The 17,534-nt window shown below is 42.2% G+C and overlaps 1 protein-coding gene across 6 annotated transcripts in view; it reads right to left on the reverse strand.

Annotated features, from left to right (window-relative positions):
* The window catches only part of LOC137379576 (fatty acyl-CoA reductase 1-like), a 220,300-nt gene that overhangs the window by 149,250 nt on the left and 53,516 nt on the right, over nt 1–17,534 (reverse strand). For 5 of the 6 annotated variants that reach the window (XM_068050601.1, XM_068050602.1, XM_068050604.1 and 2 more), the window contains one exon: nt 11,611–11,834. The exons of the other annotated variant lie outside the window; for it this stretch is intronic. In XM_068050601.1, the coding sequence (XP_067906702.1) occupies nt 11,611–11,799 (189 nt within the window). In that variant the 5' untranslated portion in view covers nt 11,800–11,834. The remainder of the gene's footprint in view (nt 1–11,610; nt 11,835–17,534) is intronic. 6 annotated transcript variants of the gene reach the window in all.

The raw sequence follows: 17,534 nt of genomic DNA on the forward strand, positions 1-17,534 counted from the left end.
CAGAGGGAGACTTAGGTTGAGGGTTGTAGGCAAAGGCGAGATCAGGGTGGGTCGGAGAATTGTGACAAAGAGATGGTTAGGTTTTGGACAGACAGGAGCTGGACGGGGTGCAAATGGAAGGAATGGGAAGGAAAGAACTAACAGGGTGGACAGAGAAGTGAAGATGGACAAAAGAGTGTACTTCAGCAAAACATAAATGCAATATGTGGTGATCTGTGAAGCAATTTAACTAAATATTGTTCATTATGGGCCAACAAAATAATCCAGATGCAGAACTAACTCATCTCAATCAGCTGACATTTATTAAATCATATGAATAGTATGCAGAAATAACATCATGCAGGCCCTGGTGTGACGCCATATTTAAGCCAGCATGCCTGATAAGCACCAAGAATAAAGCAACTGAACTACTGGCATCGATTTTAACACCACAGGTGGGAGAGGGTTGGGGCGGATGGGGGGAGATTAAGAAAAAAGGGGTTGAGCAACCTGACCCCATTCCTGTTCATTTAAATTAAACAAAGGCAAATCAGGTCACTGACAAAATTCCTGCAAAAGACAAGCAGGGGCCTAATTAACACTCAATGTCACAGCCTAATGACATAATTGGCACCGTAACATAAACCAAACCATATGTGAGGGGGAGGCCCGAGCTGTTGGCTTCTCGGCACCAGATTAGAGATTGGAGGGCAAGGTGAGCACTTTTAGCACTTCCCCTCCCAATCACTGCCCCAATGTTCTCTCGCACCCCCCTCCATTGCTGCCCCAATGTTCTGTACACCTCCCGATCACTGCCCTGGTCTTCTCGCAACATTTGTAATTATTTTTGAAACTGGTTTTGCGACAGGCTGTGCCCATAAGTTATGTTCTTAATTTCAGCCAACAGCAAGGTAGTTGGGATGGGCAGGGGGTTAGGGGGTGGAGGGGTGAGGACGGGAGGGTTATGCTCCACAAAAGGAAGGAGGCAAGGAATGAAAGTTCATGGTCATGTTAATGCTCACCACTCTCAAGACACATTCAAGAGGAGCACTGGCAGATGCCTAGTAGCCAGGTTATGAGCCAGCTGCCTTGGTCAATGAATAGGGGATGACACTGAGGGGCCTGAGTAGAGACGGTACAGAATCAGTAAATATAAGGAAAAACAGAACAATGGCATAGAATGTGTCACTGATACTGTTTATGGCATCCTTAAAACCGAAAATCAAAATCAGTAATTTACAATGTTATCCAAATCCCACAAGTGTCTAATGATTCAGTAACATAACCCCAAAGTACATCTTGAAGATATATAAAATTCAATTTCAACGCTGTAATATTTGAGTCTTTGGTTAAAGTTCACATCTTCCATTACTATTCCAATCACCTGAAGTAGTGTTACATTTTTTAAAAATCCGTTTTTTTGTGGGATGTGGCCGATGTTGTCTAAGCATTTATTGTGTATCCCTAGACTGGCTTGCTAGGCCATTTAAGAGTCAACCACATTACTGTGGGTTTGGAGTCACATGTAGACCTGACCAGGTGAGGAGAGCAGATTTCCTTCCCTAAAGGACATTAGTGAACCAGATGGGCTTTTGCAACAATCGACACTGGTTTCATGGTCACCATTAGACTAGCTTTATTAAAATTCCAGATTTATTAATTGAATTCAAATTTCACCATCTGCTGTGGTGGAATTCAAATCCATGTCCCCAGCACATTAGCTTGGGCTCTGGATTACAAGTCCAGCAACATTACTACTACACCATCCCTCCCCAACAATGAAATCAGTTACCAGGAAAAGCGTGTTTTATTCTATTTTACATGAGTATACTCCTGCTTACATTGTAAATTCAAAATAGAGAAAAAATTGATAAGAAACATTATGAGGCATTTTGAGCAGGCTGCAGTTTGTGCTCTGTAAGTAGACAGACACTTCTGTTTCATCAGCTATCATTCTCTGCTGCTGCTCCTGCACCCGCACCCCCAGCCCCACAGTACAGTCAATTAATCATGTGTTCGCCCACATAATAGATCTTCAACTAATTACACCAAGAGTTTCTGTCTGATGGGATAATAAATACACCACAGTAAGAATAAAGGTAGACTCCAGCAAACATCATTCAACACTGAGTAACACTTCCAATGTTTCTCTTATGCAAGCAGCAAGATCAGAATAATTATGGAGATGTTGGCCTAAAAATTCAATCATGTCCGTCTTCAGCTGTGCAATGGGGCAGGGCTTATGATTCTTGCACCTATTTGCCTGGTCCCAGCCAGTACGTGAAATTAGTTTTGGGATTTCATTATCGTTTTGGAGGTATGCAGCAGTGCTACTTGCGCTATTCATTGGCTGCACATTTGTTTAGCAGTGGGTGGGATGGGGCAGATATTGGGCTTCACTGACGCCACTCAGCAGTAGCCAGTTCCACTTAAAATGGAGGCACACTCTGGCTGCAGACAGAAAGGAACACTTCTGAAGAAATAAATGGCTGCAACTGACAAGGCAACCATATTTTGAGATGCTGCTTTGGAGGCCCTGGTACAACTGGTGGACAACAGAAGAGAGATTATCTTTCCCCCGGTGGGCAGAAAGCCCTCCAGGCCTGGGCCACCAATAGGAAGAGGTAGTAGAGTAGTGAATGCCAGGTGTTTAGTTCCCAGCACATGACTGCCACAGAGAAGAAATTTTAATGATATCACCAGAGTTGTCAAAATAACAGTATTGCTCTCTTATTCTCTTGTTTAAATTCTCACTGCCTCCAGCCTCAGTACTCACAGTACTTCCTTCCCCCACATCACTGCACCTCCTTCTTCTCAGTCACACACTCTGCACTTCCTACTTTCACCATTATTGCAATCCTCACTTTCCCACACCTCACATGTGACACAGTGCAGATGAACGATTCAACTGTACATTCTCTGAACACCTCAGATGGATGTCATTCACAATCTCTTCTTTCTTGGAGGAGAAGATAGCCCACAATTTGAGATAAAAGGTTGCACAATGAAGGTGGCCAAGCCCACCTACACATCCTTACCCCTCTCTCTCTCTCTCAGAAAACATGCTGGCCATCAGGGAGGGTCACACTGATGGCAACAGGCAACAGTGGTGGAGACATTGAGCAGGGCTTCTTCATATCTTATTCTGTTTTCTTACTTCTATCTCACCCTACAAACACTGCATGACAAGCTGCAGCTGGTTTCAGCAACCACTTCTTTGTTTGCTTTCCCTTCACATCAAAAGCTTAACCTCGTCTCTTTCATTTAAGGTGTTGGAAATGAGGACGACCTGCACCCATATTAGGAAGAGAAGGCCAACCTTTCTGAAGGTGCAGCATCACTTGATCTGACCCTAGCAAGCACCAGCTCAGAGACTGGCACCACACAACATTTGGAGCATAGGATGGTGGATGTGTCTTCACCATCAAGAACTTGTCGTCAGTGTCAGAAATCAGTTTTCCAAGTTAGAAAACCAGCAGCCTCAAATAATAAACCGGCAAATAATATGTATTGAGTGAATGATCCCTTTAAATAATGCTGCTGAAGGGTCTTTCCTCTCTGTCAGGGCCATGAGTTGATGGGCAAGCCCAACAACAGGCATTGAGGTAGCCCAATATTGCAAAAGGGTTCTATAACAAGTGTAGGATGCTTTTTTAATTGTTTTAATCAGCAATTTAAATACTCTGGCTTGTGCCCTGGATACCGATGGAGCAACCAGTTCTAACATGACAGGCATATGATTGGCATATAATGAGCAACCCACCACTAAAACTAGAGCTGAACTTCTGGGGACTCCAGTAACATGTACGGTTGACAATTGGAAAAACCTACGCCTGGCCTGTGGAAATCTGACGCCATCCTGTACTGGACACAGTGAAAGTATATTTAGCTTTTCACTCCTTTCATTAGAATTCATGTGTATTGTCACATACAAAGAATATAGTGCTCCAAAATGCTCTTCTGTAAGGTAGCGTACAGATTTATGCCCCATTTTGCCTCACGCTGGCTCTTGTTTTTATGCTGAGCCATCGAGGTAGCCAGGGTTGGAGAAAGTTTGCCAGGAGCCTGTACTTCACATCAGTTTATTCAAGAGCGGAGTTTTTAAATGCTTTGGAAGATCCTAAAAGCCTGTTCAATCAAATGGAAAATTACACTTGGCACAAGTTTATTTATTTCATTTATTACAAGGAGAATTGCATACAAAAGTAGGGAGGTTATGCTTCAGCTGTACAGGGCATTGGTGAGACCACATCTGGAGTACTGTGTACAGTATTGGTCTCCTTATTTAAGGAAGGATGTAGATGCTTTGGAAGCAGTTCAGAGAAGGTTTACTAGACAAATACCTGGAATGGGCAGGTTGTCTTATGAGGAAAGGCTGGACAGGCTAGGCTTGTATCGACTGGAGTTTAGAAGAGTAAGAGGCGATTTGATTGAAACATATAAGATTCTGAAGGGTCTTGACAGGGTGGATGTGGAAGGGACGGTTCCTCTTGTGAGACAATCTAGAACTAGGGGTCACTGTTTAAAAATAAGGGGTTGCCCATTGAAGACAGATATGAGGAGAATTTTTTCTCTCTCGGAGGGTCGTGAGTCTTTGGAATTCTCTTCCTCAAAAGGCAGTGGAAGCAGAGACTTTGAACATTTTTAAGGCAGAGGGAGATAGATTCTTGAAAAGCAAGTGGGTGAAAGGTTATTAGGGTAGGCGGGAATGTGGAGTTGAGGTTACAATCTGATCAGCTATGATCTTATTGAATGGCAGAGCAGGCGTGAGGGGCCAAGCGGCCAACTCCTGCTCCTAATTCGTATGTTCCTATGTCACAGTAGTGTATTATACCTGTGCTAGCTGACTGTACTATTTGCATTATTAAAAGTCCTCAGAAAGTCAGCCCTTTCAGCGTCTTAATAAATTTCATCCCTCCCTGATTTTTTAATTTGACATTTTCATTATATTTCTCCACCCTCTCCAATTCTTTCCTAAGAGCAAGGACCCATGCTGGGACATAACCTCAACTGCCAGTCTTCCAGTACTTCCAGGAGGTCTTGCCAATCTGATTTACTGGTTTTCTTTGACCACTGTAACTGGATACATCTCAGTAAGATTTTTCAGAAAATAATAAGAAACAATGTTAAGTAATTAAAAGATAAAAGTAACAATCAAGGATAGCTTTATAGTATCCAGAACCCCGTACTGTTCTGAACACAGGTGAGCATCTAGTTCAGTGAAAATATTGTGATGTGCTTGTCTCAATTCCAGGACAGTATGTTATGAGAAAGGTAGATATTTTTGGACACCTAAAACTTTATACAATGTATCTGAGTTGCTGAAGTAAAATAAGTTATAAAGCGCAAGTTTATCCAAGTCTTCGATATCATTCCTGTACGCTCATAACATTTTTCACACTTGTGGGGAAGAGAAAGTTTGCTGTCCAATAATTGATCTTTCTTTCATTTCCAGTCTCGTCTTTGTTAATAATACAACACTGAACTTTACACTGTTGTTTCTCCTAAACTTCAAATTCCCCAACCTACACACTCTTCCTCCTACTTGAATTCTTACTGTGTTGAAATCAGACCATGTCCTGCTCTAGAGTCATAGAGTAATTTACGGCACATAAGGAGGACACTCTGCCCATCGGGTCCATGCTGGCTCTCCATGGAGCTATGCAGTCAGTCCAATCCCCGGCTCAATTCCCGTAGGCCTGCAAGTCTATTTCTCTCAGGTGGCCATCCAATTTCCTCTTGAAGTCACAGATTGTTTCCGCTTCCACCACCCTTGTGGACAGCAAGTTCCAGGTCATTACCACCCACTACGTAAAAAAGTGCTTCCTCATATTCCCCCTGCATCTTTTGCTAAAATTTTCAAGCTGTGTCGCCTAGTCCTCGTATTATTTGTTAATGGGAACAGTTTTTCCTCATCTAACCTGTCTAAACACTATAGGAAGGATGTGATTGCACTGGAGAGGGTGCAGAGGCGATTCACCAGGATGTTGCCTGGGCTGGCGCATTTCAGCTATGAAAAGAGACTGGATAGGCTAGGGTTGTTTTCCTTAGAGCAGAAAAGGCTGAGGGGGGACCTGATTAAGGTATACAAAATTATGAGGGGCACAGATAGGGTAGATAGAAAGAAACTTTTTCCCTTTGCGGAGGTGTCAATAACCAGGGGCATAGATTTAAGGTAAGGGACAGGAGGTTTAGAGGGGATTTGAGGAAAGTTTTTTCACCCAGAGGGTGGTTGGAATCTGCCTGAAGGAGTGGTAGAGGCAGGAACCCTCACAACATTTAAGTATTTAGATGAGCACTTGAAATGTCATAGCATACAAGACTACGGGCCAAGTGCTGGAAAATGGGATTAGAATAGATAGGTGTTTGATGGCCGCACGGACAGAATGGGCCTGTTTCTGTGCTGTATAACTCTATGACTCTATTTTCATATTCTCTCTTTGCCAGTCTTACTTTCCTCTTCACCTCCCTTCTCAACTTATTGTATATAACCTGGTTCTCACTTGATGAGTTCATATTACATGCATCATATATCCTCACTTTTGTTCATCATTATCTCTATCTCCCTCGTCAACCAAGGAGTCCTGTTCTTGCTTCCCCTACTTTACAACCTTGTTGGAATGTTCCTAGCATGTATCTTAAGCATCTCTTCCTTAAAGATAATCCATTGTTCCTATACAGCTCTTCCTGTCAGTCTTTGATTCCATTCTACCCTGGCTAGATCCCTTCTCATCGCGTTAAAATTATCCCTCTTCCAATGTAGACATTCTATCTTATTTCGTTCCTTGCTTTTCTGCACTACTGATCTAAACCTTATGATATGATGATCACTCTTACCCAAGTGCTACCCCACAGACACTTGGTCCACTTGGCCCACCTCATTTCCCTGCACCACATCCAGCAATGCCTCTTTTCTAGTCAGGCTGAGAACATACTAGTCAATGATGTGCTCCTGAACACATTTTAGAATTTCCTCCCACTCCTTGCTCTTTGCTCTAAAATTATCCCAATCGATATTTGGGTAATTAATGTCCCCCAATATCACCAGTCTATAGTTCTTGCACATCTCTGTGATTTCCCTGCAGATTTGCTCCTCTATCTCTCTCTCACTATTTGAAGGCCTATAGAATACCCCTAGTAGCATGATCATACCCTTTTTGCTTCACAACTCTTACCAAATGGATTCTGTCCTTGCCCCTTTAGGGACATCCTCCTTTTCCAGCACTGCAATGTCTTCCCAAATCAGGACTGCCAACTCACCCCACTTTTTTCCTTTTCTATCTTTTCTGAAAACTTTATATCTTTGCATATTAACCGCCCAGTCCTCACCCTTTTTAAGCCACGTTTCCGTTATTGCCCCTACATCTTCTTCCCATACTGCTATTGTTATGATCCTGTAGTGTTTTTGTGGGGGAAGAATGTGGTGTGCCTTTAAGACTGGAAAAGAGCCGTACTGCTTTAAGGCAGCAAGCTCTAAAGACGGAGTCAAAGAGTGCATTCTCGTTGCCTTGGACACAGTCATTCGGAGATTGCAATTCAAAGGGTGCATTCTAGTTGCCTTGGATACAGCCACTCAGACTGAACATCAAGAAATACATTTGTTACAATTTAATTTTGAACTGGCTTATAGTGCAAACAGTCTGTTCTAACAGAGGACACAGACAGACAGCTGTGTGTTAGCACCTGAAAGGAGAGCTCTCAGCTAATTTAAACTGAAGGAAGGGAAGTTAGACTGTGACAATCTTTTATCCCTCAAAAATTCTAAAGCCAGAGTGATTCTATTGAAAGTGGTTGCGAGTTGTTGATCTACTGCAGTCATCGCTGGAGAAGGAAAGCATCACTTACTGCTGGAATTAGACTACGGACTGTTCTACTATTTTCCTTTTGTCCCCCATCGGACAGCTGTGAGGACTTCAAGCCACATTGGACTGTAAATTTGTAAATTCTAATTTTTTCTAGTTTAAATGTTGTTTATGTCTTAGTACTGTTTAAGAATTTAGTTTTTCTAATTAAACAGTTAATTTGTTGATTTAAAGACACCTGATTTGGTTAGCCTCATTCGGGCGGTTAATAGATTGAGTCTTTCTTTAATTTGGAAAGTTTAAGATGATATGCTAGGCAATCTGTGAAGGGATGGGATTGAATTAACATTGTGTTTCTCCCACCACAATCAGAATCGTATTTTTTGATTGGGGGCTTTGACTGGAGCAGTCGGTCATAACACTATTTGTGGTTGTAGCTCACCAACCTTATTCACCACACTTTGTGCATTTGCACACATGCGTTGTAATCCTGTCTTTGCAATCCTTGTAGTCTTTCTCAGTCCACTCTTATCTAATATGGAACTACACCCTTCTCTAGCACTGTCTAACACTCCCACTCTGATTCCACCTAATACTTTGCTATTTCCTACTCAGTGCTATCTGTCTCTTCCAGTTCTCTTTGTTTTGGTGTTCCTCTCTTGTATTAACTCCTGGTTCCCACACCCCTGCCAAGTTAGTTTAAATCCTCCCCAATAGCACTAGCAAATAGCCGCGCAAGGAAATTTGAACCAGCTCTGTTCAGGGGCAACCCGTTCGGCCTATACAGGTCCCACCTACTTCAGAACTGGTCCCAGTGCCCCAGGAATCTAAAGCCCTCCTTCCTGCACTATCTTTCCAGCCGTGCATTCATCTGCACTATCCTCCTATTTCAAAACTCACTTGCACATGGCAGCGCAAGTAATCCACAGATTCCTACTTTTGAGGTCCTGCTGGCTAATTTCTTACCTAGCTCCCTAAACTCTTGGTGCAGGACCGCATCCCTCTTCCTAGCTATGTTACTGGTACCATTGTGGACCACGAATGATGACTATTCACCCTGTCCCTCAGGTCCTTCGCAGCCACTGTGACATCCATAACCTGGCGCCAGGCAGTCAACACATTATCCCGGATTCACATCAGCGGTCATAGAAACGCCTGTCTGCTCCCCTAACAATCGAATCTCCTACCACTAGCGCTATTCCAGTCTTCCTTGTACCCCCCTGTACAGCTGGGCCACCCGAGGTGCCATTGTCTTAGCTCTGGCTTCACTCCCCAGATAAACCATCACTTTCTTCAGTATTCAGAACTGAACATTGGTTCAAGAGTGAGATGCGCTCAGGGGTCTCCTGTACTACCTACTTGTTCCTTCTTGACTGTCTGTTGGTCACTCATTCCCTCTCTGCCTGTATACTCGGAAGATGCAGGGTAACCACTCTATAAATGTGCTTCACGGATGCATCGCAGTGATGTCAGCTGCTGGTCAAGTTTTGAAACCCTTGCTCAAACTGCTGCATCTGACATTTCCTGCACATATGATTATCCATGAGACGCGAAGTGCACCTACTAATACTAATAACCCTATCAATAGTAATAATAACCTTACCCATACTAATCTACTTTACCAATTTTAATAAATCCTAACAATACTAAAACAACACCAATAGTAGTCGCTATTAATCGCCGCTCTGTTAAACTTCCCGCTGTTCTAACACTCACTCGCTCCTTTTCACCGCTCTGTTAAACTTCCCGCTGTTCTAGCTATCTCGCTCCTTCCCGCCGCTCTGTTAAACTTCCCACTGTTCTAACTCTCTCTCGCTCCTTTTCACCGCTCTGTTAAACTTCCTGCTGTTCTAACTCTCTCTCGCTCCTTCCCACCGCTCTGGCTCTCACTCGCTCCTTCCCGCCGCTCTGTTAAACTTCCCGCTGTTCTAACTCTCACTCGCTCCTTCCCGCCGCTCTGTCAAACTTCCCGCTGTTCTAACTCTCTCTCGCTCCTTTTCACCGCTCTGTTAAACTTCCTGCTGTTCTAACTCTCTCTCGCTCCTTCCCACCGCTCTGGCTCTCACTCGCTCCTTCCCGCCGCTCTGTCAAACTTCCCGCTGTTCTAACTCTCACTCGCTCCTTCCCGCCGCTCTGTTAAACTTCCCACTGTTCTAACTCTCTATCGCTCCTTCTCACGGCTCTTAAACTTCCCGCTGTTCTAACTCTCTATCGCTCCTTCTCACCGCTCCGTTAAACTTCCCGCTGTTCTCGCTCTCACTCGCTCCTTCCCGCCGCTCTGTTAAACTTCCCGCTGTTCTAAATCTCACTCGCTCCTTCCGGCCGCTCTGTTAAACTTCCCACTGTTCTAGCTCTTTCTCGCTCCTTCCTGCCGCTCTGTTAAACTTCCCGCTGTTCTAACTCTCACTCGCTCCTTATGCCGCTCTGTTAAACTTCCCACTTTTCTAGCTCTTTCTCGCTCCTTCCCGCCGCTCTGTTAAACTTCCCACTGTTCTAACTCTCGCTCCTTCCCGCCGCTCTGTTAAACTTCTCGTAGATCTTGCTCCTTCCTGCCACTCTTTTAAACCTCCCTTTGGTCTCATTCTCTCTCACTCGTTCAGACTGCTGCTGCTGCTCTTTTAAGCTTCCCACTGGTCTCACTCTCTCACTCCTTCCTGCCACTGCTCTTTTAAATTTCCTGCTGGCCTCGCTCTCTCTCCAAAATGAGTTGAAATTGCTAAAACACAGGATTGAACCAGGGACCTTTAGATCTTCAGGCTAACACTCTCCCAATCAAGCTATTTCAGCCACGCAGTGTGATCAAAAGATTATGGTGCTGAATTTACTCCGATTTTCTGCTACTGCGTCATAACATTGCTGGAAGATTGGAGGTGGCGGAAACCTCATTTACACGTGTTCACAGCATTTGCAGCCTACAGCCAATGAGGTTACAGCAGTGGGGCGGCCGAGAGTCAGAGATTATTCAGCACCATAATCATCTTCCTACAATCATCAGGGTTTTAAATCCCAAGCTGGTTTCATCCAATTACTGCTTCCTCCTCTTTTCAACCTTTATGGTGTCCTTGGCACTTCACCCAGGTTAATACTTATGAATGGGCAAATGAACAATGAGAATGAGCAGATGAACAGAAATGCACAGGACCGAACCTCCCACCTCTGCATGAGTGCATCATTGTTTATCAGCTATTCTGTTAGGCATCTTGCTACTAAGTACTATTTATATTAAAAATAGGGTTTCAGGAAGCTGCATATTACAAGCATTTTAAGTAGTTCCTGAATTCAGCCATGCCACTGGGACAATGCAATGAATGGAGGCTATTTATTTCTTCACTGTGAGGAGGAGAATATAGGAGGGAAATTAGTTATGGAGTGACTTTTGACAAGGCAAAAGGAGCAGGTGTCGGTACAAGAAACAGGAGATTTTGTTTGATAGCTAGAAACTAAACTGTTGAAATGTTTTTCTTCCAAACCCTCCTTTCCTCTCAGCACTAAATATGTGGTACACAGTTGATCATATTTTAATCATTGTGTAAACAGATGTGTTTTGGGTATTTCCAGACACATTCAGTCCCTCCAACACTGTGCTTACAAGCCACTGTGCTGGTTATCCAGGGAAGGCTGTAAGGCAGCAGGTTTCTACATAACTAAACGAACTTAGTGCTTCAGTAGCAATGAAGATCAATGCCCAATGTCACTCTGTTACCTATAGCATTCTTGCATGTTTGTGTTGACAACCCTGGTAAAATGGCACGTAGATCAAGAAACAGTATGAACTCACAGAAATGAAAGCCCAGTTGCCTTTTTCCAAGGGGCTCTTGTATTACTGTACCTTGCATTTCATCATATCCATGACTCTTGCCTGCATCGACTGTCCAGCTTTAGGCCTCACCAATATGTAGATGGCTTTTACCTCAGGGCAGGAGCGTAGCAGCTTCTCCACAAGTACTTTGCCCATGAAGCCAGTGGCTCCTGTGATGAGCACATTTTTTCCTGCATAGTACGCAGCGATAGATGACATCTTGGCCAACCTTTTATCCCCCTCTCGCAGTATTCCTTGATAGAAGACATTTACAGTATGAGTACAACTTAACATACATATCATTTGTACATCTTTGGTCCTGTTTCTCTCCTGCAGAGGGAGTGATTTATAAGCATCGGTCATCTAGTCATACTGATCTGTCAGTTAAATAATATTTTAATTCTTTAGTTTAGTTCCTTCTTCCTGGTTCATGAGCAGGACAGCAGTTAATTGCCCAGGGGTGGACTGGTTTTTTGAGAAGGGTTAATGTAGCAGCCTAGATGCACAGGCTGGGAATAATGGGCTGTCGGTGGTACGTCCCAGTTATGGTGTCACCAGAAAGTCATGACGTTAAGTTCTGCACAAAATTTTAACTTTTCTGTTGCCTTCAACCAACTGCCTTAAAACCGACAGTAACAAGAGGCATCTAAGAATACGAGGATCAAGTCTTCCAACATTATTGAACTTATGCAGCAGTTCAGTAGGACATATATTTATGAATAAAAATAATTCACCTATACACAATGTAACTTAAAAGGCAAGAAAATAACTAGCCTGCAGTAGTTATGTAAGATATCACACTGTTCTATACTAGGTACCATTGAAAATTTCTGGTGAAAAGGTTTGTGTCCCCAATAAGGAATATGGGATTACTGTAGGGTTAAATAAATGGGTGGTTGTTGGTCGGCACAGACTCGGTGGGCCGAAGGGCCTGTTTCAGTGCTGTATCTCTAAATAAAAAATAAAATAATGAATCCTATATTTATTATTTAGTTGGAAGATATCTCTGAAGGTTTTAGGCCCTTTAATTAGCATCACCTTTATCCTCAGTTTTGCAGTTACAGTGTAATGATTTCAATTTTTAATCTACACTTTCTGACAACTTTGAAGTCCTTCCCCAAAGGCTGCAAGCTCATAGAACCCAATTCTTCATTAGTGGCTGTTCGTGAGGCTGTGGCAAGGGTACTGTTGACAGGTGGGAAACGGTGTGGGTGAATTCTACTTTTTACCTCTCAGCTGACCCCAGATAGTGTTTTAAAAATAGTCCCTCAGAGGACGAGATTGGGGAATTAATAATGGGAAACAAGGAAATGGCACAGATAGAATCACAGAATGATAGAATTGTTACAGCGCAGAAGGAGGCCATTCGGCCCATCGTGTCTGCACCGACTCTCTGAAAGAGCAACTCCCTCAATTCCATTCCCCTGCCTTCTCCCTGTAACCCTGCACATTCTTCCTTTTCATAGAACAGTCTAATTCCTTTTTGAATGCTTCAATTGAACCTGCCTCCACCACACACTCAGCAGTGGATTCCAGACCTTAACCACTCGCTGCATAAAAAAGTTTTTCCTCATGTCGCTTTTGCTTCTCTTACCCATTACTTTAAATCTGTGCCCTCTCGTTCTCAATGCTCTCACAACTGGGAACAGTTTCTCTCCATCTATTCTGTCCAGACCTTTATGATTTTGAATATCTCTATCAAATCACCTCTCAACCTTCTCTTCTCCAAGGAAAACAGTCCCAACTTCTTTGAACAAGTATTTTTGTATCTGTCTTCACAGTAGATGACATAAAAGATCCTAAGAGTAGTAGAAAATCAAGAGGCAAAATGGAGGGAGGAATTTAAAACAACCAATATTATTAGAGAAAAAGTACTAGGAAAACTAATGGGACTAAAGGCTGACAAGTCCCCTGGACCTGATGGTCTACATCCTAGGATCTTAAAAGAAGTGGCTGCAGAGATAGTGGATTAACTGGTTATTATCTTCCAAAATTCCCTAGATTCTGGAAAGGTCCCAGCAGATTGGAAAACTGCAAGAGTAATACCTCTATTCAGGAAATCAGGAAACTATAGGCCAGTTAGCCTAACATCTGTCATTGGAAAAATGCTGGAATCCATTATTAAGGAAGTAGTAGCAGGACATTTAGAAAATTATAATGCAATTAAGCAGAGTCGACATGGTTTTATGAAAGGGAAATAGTGTTCTACAAATTTATTAGAGTTCTTTGAGGATGAAACAAACAGGGTGGATAAAAGGGAACCAGTAGATGTAGTGTATTTAGATTTCCAAAAGGCATTTGATAAGGTGCCACATAAAAGGTTACTACACAATATAAGAGCTCATTAGCATGGATAGAGGATTTGCTAACTAACAGGAAACAGAGAGTTAGGATAAATGGGGCATTTTCAGGTTGGCAAACTGTAACTTGTGGAGTGCCACAGGGATCAGTGTTGGAGCATCAACTATTTATGATCTATATTAATGAAGGGACCGAATGTATTGCAGCCAAATTTGCTGACGATACAAAGAAAGGTAGGAAAGCAAGTTGTGAGGACGCCAAAGAGCTATAGACAGGTTAAGTGAGCAGGCAAAAATTTAGCAGATGGAGTATAATGTGGGAAAATGTGAGGTTGTCTACTTTGGTGGGAAGAATAGAAAAGCAGATTACTTAAATGAAGAGAGACTGCTAAATGCTGAGGTACAGAGGGATCTGGGTGTCTTCGTAGATGCATCACAAAATGTTAGCATGCAGGTACAGCAAGTAATCAGGAAGGCAAATGGAATGTTGGCATTTATTGCAAGGGGGATGGAATATAGAAGAACAGCTTTATCGGGCATTGTTGAGACTGCACCTAGAGTACTGTGTATAGTTTTGGTCTCCTTACTTAAGGAGGGATAGACTATCATTTTAACATTTTAATGATGGCATATTATTGTAAGATATTTTGTAAATCAAACAGCTGATCACCTTTTATTAGTTTAACCTCGTCAGCAGCAATGCCAAGGTTTGATTAAACTGCTTTTCAAGTGGCACTTGGTGCCATATTTTTTCACACTCTGATATTGTCATTGTGTTTCCACAACCAGGAACAAAACTGTAGCAAATCCAGGAGAATTTCAGCACAGTCAACTTAAAAAGAGTTTAATAGTAAAAGCAACATCCCTGGAGAACTCAATAAGAAGCACTGATTAACAATGTTCCAAGAAACATTGGACAACCAGAACCAACAGTGAAGCAGTTAAATGGCCATCTTCAGAATCTGATGATGATTTGACACATATGTGAGCAGATTTATTCCCACCTCAGAAGTCCTGTGTTTAAATGCTCAAGTGCACAAGAGAGTCTGCATAGAATAAGCTTTGCTGAAGATCAGTCCAGCAAGGACTGCCCATGCAACATTTATAGAACCTAGCAGGCTGATACTTAATGCCAGATGTCTGTCCTGAATTACAACACAGCTTGATTACAATAATTCATAGCAGGTATACATTTTAGGCTGGCATGTTTGGCATTACTGAGCAGTCCCCAAACATGCCAGTGAGTGCATGCAAATGCTGTGGCTATGGAAACTGCTTGATTTGTTCTGAGCAGTAGTAAAGCCATGCTGCTTGTTCCCACAACTGAGGAAGTCCAACCCTCTGAGCAAAGATGCTGCGAATGAAATAATCACAAGAATTCAAAATGTAAAACAGTCAGCCATCCTCTACTTGAGGTACATAATTTTCACAAAAGTAGTACTGATTTTTGTGCTGCACAGAATGTTACTTCAACGTTACATGTCTTGAGATTTCACTAATGCCATTTAACTACATGCAAATAATATCAGTGAGGTTTTTAAAAAAAATTCAGGTGTTTGTTTTTGCTTCTTATCTTCTCTGAGATGACTGAAGAAACTCAAGGGACCGACAAGTGACTCACACCCAAACCTCCATCAATGTCAATGTATACCTAGTTGCTAGGAGAGGCATGAGAACACTTGGGGAAATGTCCCTCCCTCTACTGCAGAGATTCTGTTCTGCTCTCAAACCCTTTTCCAGGCTACAATATTGATTTCTGTAAGGCATAATACAGCATTTACTTTTTAAAAAAATATATAAAACATAACATTTAAAACCAGAATTATTTTAACCAATTTTTGCTCCCTTTCTTGTCCTGAAAGTTTTTACTACCTGCTGGGTTACAGTTCAAGGTGCCAAAGGACACCCCAATGCTTTGCCCAAGTGACCATCCTTCATATATTAACCTGCAATGAATATTGCCAGTCAAACCTGGTCCTACTCTCCCTCAAAAACCATATTGATGCACTTCTCAGCTGGGGCTGCTGATTGGCTACCCTGACTGCTGGACTTGTAAAAAAAAAAAAATACACAAATGGCATTTTGATCTCCAATGAGTCACTGATTTTGCATTGTTCACCCTCCTACTGAAGACCATTTTTGTTGTCAATGCCTCTAGTTTTTTTTTCATTCATGCTTTTCTGTGTGATAAAACTCTACCTTGTTTCCACTGTTTTCTCCTAAAATGTTCCATCCAACACATCTGAACGAATCCGCAGATGGACATCAGCTTTTTTTTCCCAAATGTAGCAACATATTTTGCAGTATGCTTCAGTTGACAGTGAGTGTCCAGTTTTAGAAAGATATAAAACCGGATAACATTGAAAACTCTTCAAATGTCACCTGTCTTTCCACTTGCAGCCTTTTACTGACACCAGTGATCACAATCTCTGTAATTCTAAATAACTCAGATTTTGTCCTTAATTTCTCACACCCAGAAATTCTTAAGGCAGTCTGCAGTATGGTATGTATGTTCCAGCAACTACATGGTACCTCCAGGTATTGACCACCCTGCACTGAACCGAATTACTCAGAGGGAAGCTTTCTAGCCAAAATATATATTTTATTCAAAACTCTTTCTTGAAAAAACAAATATTCAGTATTTGTAATTAGAAAATATAATCTTAGCATTATGAATCAACTATGCAATGGCAGCATAGTGCTGCAGTGGTTAGCACTGCAGCCTCACAGCTCCAGGGACCAGGGTTCAGTTCTGGATACTGTCTGTACAGAGTTTTCAAGTTCTCCCTGTGACTGTGTGGGTTCCCCCTGGGTGCTCTGGTTTCCTTCCACATGCCAAGGACTTGAAGGTTGATAGATAAATTGGCCATTGTAAACAAAAAAATTGCCCCTAGTGTAGATAGGTGGTAGGAGAATTGAAGGCAGGTGGGGATGGGAGAGGGGAAAAATAGGATTAATGTAGGATTGGTATAAATGGATGGTTGATGGTCAGCATGGAATCGGTGGGCTGAAGGGCATGTTTTGGAGCTAACTCCCAAGTTCATGGTTAATTATGCAGCCATTACATATTGAAGTAGTTATCATTTGGCACAGCTGCCAATCTATATTAAAAGTTCTGTGTATCATGCACATATCCTGTAACAGTCATACCTACTTTCTGGAACACTTTTCACATCATACTCTTTTGACTCACCATGAACAATGCCATCAAAGGTTTACTGATACAAAAAAAAAGAATTGAGTCATAAAAAGAAAAAAAAAGATGCAGTCAAGTTGGTTTCCCCTAACCCAGAGCTAAAGGTTTACAGGCACCTGCCAATTTGCAAACTTTGCACGCTACCAGCAATTAACCTTTAACCGACCTCAGAATTTGCTTACTTATAACATGTAAACTTTATGGCCTTAAAGTGACAAGACAAGTTACATAAAGCTGTACTTTAGCAACAGTTAGGTCTGTGATGCTACCACTGGGATATTGAGACACAGAGCAGTTTAAATGTGGATAGTTGGCAAACAGTAAGTGATCTGCTGTGAAGTAAACAACTGCCATTTTAAAAGTGCCCAAAACTAGATGAGTGTATGAATTATGTATATGATCATCCAGCGATACAACTACTGTGGTTGTTTCGAGTGTTTTTGTCCTTTATGCTCCAA

Source organism: Heterodontus francisci, chromosome 18, assembly GCF_036365525.1.
Source record: "Heterodontus francisci isolate sHetFra1 chromosome 18, sHetFra1.hap1, whole genome shotgun sequence".
Classification (NCBI taxonomy): domain Eukaryota; kingdom Metazoa; phylum Chordata; class Chondrichthyes; order Heterodontiformes; family Heterodontidae; genus Heterodontus; species Heterodontus francisci.